This window comes from Cryptomeria japonica, chromosome 11 (genome assembly GCF_030272615.1).
Source record: "Cryptomeria japonica chromosome 11, Sugi_1.0, whole genome shotgun sequence".
Lineage (NCBI taxonomy): Eukaryota > Viridiplantae > Streptophyta > Pinopsida > Cupressales > Cupressaceae > Cryptomeria > Cryptomeria japonica.
This window is the reverse complement of record NC_081415.1, coordinates 532,399,943-532,402,299: the sequence shown is the minus strand read 5'-3', so window position 1 is coordinate 532,402,299 and position 2,357 is coordinate 532,399,943. Positions and strand designations below refer to the sequence as shown.

Genomic DNA, 2,357 nt, shown 5'->3' with positions numbered 1-2,357 from the left:
TATTATATTATTGTATACGCTGAGACATCTGGGATTTTGTATAGTTTCTAAATCTTTTCTTTAAGATTAGTAAGAAAGGATAACCTTTTTCTTGAAATAATTACCAAGATTTTGAAGTACTTAAAATGGATTATATTTTATTTGTTAGGAGATAAATTTTTGCATGTATTCTAATTTTTTCAACTACAGGATCATATTTGTGTAGTATAATGACAGTAAATGCATTAGCTTATCATGGTAGGCGTGCTAGAAGTGGTATATCAAGCAAAGCCACTAGAAGATGGATAATCTAAAGTGGTATCCTTAATTTAGGATACAGATTTTTAGTGATCCCTAATTTAAGGGTAATGATTTTCTAGGCCATTGATTTCTAAGAATCACTTCCATAAATGTTTAACTATTTTTTGGTACTATTTGTTTTTTTTGATCAATATTTTTTGGTACTATTTGTTGATCATCAGGAGGAAGATTATTTTTCTTATAATTTTGACAATATATTTATTGAATTATAATTTTTCAATTTGATTGTATGAATGCTTTTTATTAGAATTTTAGATTGTACTTCATAATTCATCCTTAGAATAGTGGAAATATAACAGATTGCTATTATGAAGCTATCATGTGAGTAAAATTATTTCAATTCAAACAAAAGATTTCAAAGTAAGCATTACAAAATCTCGAATTGGGAGACATTTTAATTGAATTGGAATTTATTAGGAGAGCATCGTGCCTTTCATAAGACGAACTTCATATAATCATAATGAAATTGTCCTTACCTATCGTTTAGAATGAGTTTGGTTGTCATATCTCTTGCTATTGTTAATAACAATAACAAATTGTATTGTTGATAACGAGGCTTACATCAATTAATAGATATACACTATTATCAATGTAAACTTTCTCCCAACTTGGCTGGGTCGCATATAGGAATACCACTAAATGGACACTGATAGTTATAATAGATACGAAGACCACAAATTGCATCCTTGGAAATTTGTGATGAGCATGATTATTAAATGGGATATAAATATTGCTTAGGCACTCTCAATTCTGGAGGCTCTCTCCGCGGTACAAAATGTTCCAACAGGACTATGAGAGGTAGTGTACATAATTTCTGGATAAGTCGGAGGAAGAGGAGGGAGTGGAGCTTTTATTTTCAAGATATCGACCACCTGTCTTGTGCTCAGTCTGGCTTTAGGATCTGGGTGAGAGCACAATAACCCCACTAACAACACCCTTTCCATTTCCTCACCGTTGAAATTTCTACCCAGCTTTGCATCTGCGGGTTCCAAAATCTTGCCCTTTCCATACAAGTTCCAAACCCATTCTACTAATCTCCAATTATGGTCATCCACCTGGTCCGGTCCACACCTGAGGCTATGCCAGATGTAATGCTATATCTTCTCTCCCAATTCAAATTACCTTTCTTCTGCTCCCCAAATAAATATCTGTCCAGACTTCCATTCGGTAGAAATTTGTAGACAAGAAGCAGGCGACCCTTCTCATGGCACCATCCATGGAGCTGAACAAGGTTCCGGTGCCTTAGCTTAGATATTATACTCACTTCTGAGATATATTCCTTTTGCTCTTGTTTGGAGCCTTGAGATATTCTTTTCACTGCCACAGTCTCTTTTGATGCAGACAAGATGCCTCCGTAGACTTGTCCGAAGCCTCCTTTTCCAAGCATTTGATCGTTGCTGAAGTTCTTCGTTGCAGCGCGAAGGATAGCGTAGGAGAACTTACGCGGGCATTGAGTGCAGTGTTTGTCCAGCTCCCTGCTTTTCAATTTGTCGGTGTTACCATGTTGCCGCTGGGCTAAGAGTAGTATCAAACCGACCATTGTGGCCACAACCACTGCCACGCAAACTGTAACAAACGGGCTGGCTTAAAGAGCACACACTAAGCTTTGACCGCTTAGGTGGCAATGTGGGCCCTTCCGTTTACCGTTTTGTTTTCACAGGCTCTCCTCTGACTGTCCGGACTCTCCATGGTGACGGTGACTGTCACAGTTAAGTTTGAATTTCAATTTTGAATCTCTCCCGCCCAACATTAAAAAGCAGTAATAGGAACTAGCTAGTACTTCTGCCCGCAGCGATGCCCGAAGTTCAGGTTTATTTATATGGACGTTCCCTTTAATGATTTCAATTCACTGTTTCAAATATTGCCTCTACCCAGAGAAGGCTATATCGATGCTTATAAGAATGGAGTGGCTACAAGATCTTACCTTGCAGCGGCTGAATGCGGATCGCACTTCAAACGTCTCTACTCATAGAATAGTCTGCATTTCCATCGCTATTCTGTCTCTCTGCATCGGATTTCACAGGTGATTAATGAACAATAACTTCTTCATATATGAA

General features: G+C 37.6%; 1 protein-coding gene across 1 annotated transcript; it reads right to left on the bottom strand.

The window, feature by feature from the left end:
- Positions 1 to 1,034: 1,034 nt before the first annotated feature.
- Positions 1,035 to 1,989, bottom strand: LOC131860299 (L-type lectin-domain containing receptor kinase IX.1-like). The gene is made up of 3 exons (XM_059214691.1): positions 1,959 to 1,989; positions 1,423 to 1,866; positions 1,035 to 1,279 (listed from the first exon to the last, which is right to left on the bottom strand). The coding sequence occupies exons 1-3, from the start codon at positions 1,987 to 1,989 to the stop codon at positions 1,035 to 1,037; spliced, it is 720 nt and encodes a 239-aa protein (XP_059070674.1).
- Positions 1,990 to 2,357: the final 368 nt, after the last annotated feature.

Coding starts and splice junctions, on each gene's coding strand:
- LOC131860299 (XM_059214691.1), bottom strand. CDS start 1,989: ATGGAGAGTCCGGACAGTCAGAGGAGAGCCT. Junction 1,867..1,958: donor GGACAGTCAGAGGAGAGCCT/GTGAAAACAAAA, acceptor CGTTTGTTACAG/TTTGCGTGGCAGTGGTTGTG. Junction 1,280..1,422: donor ATTTGGGGAGCAGAAGAAAG/GTAATTTGAATT, acceptor TGGAACCCGCAG/ATGCAAAGCTGGGTAGAAAT.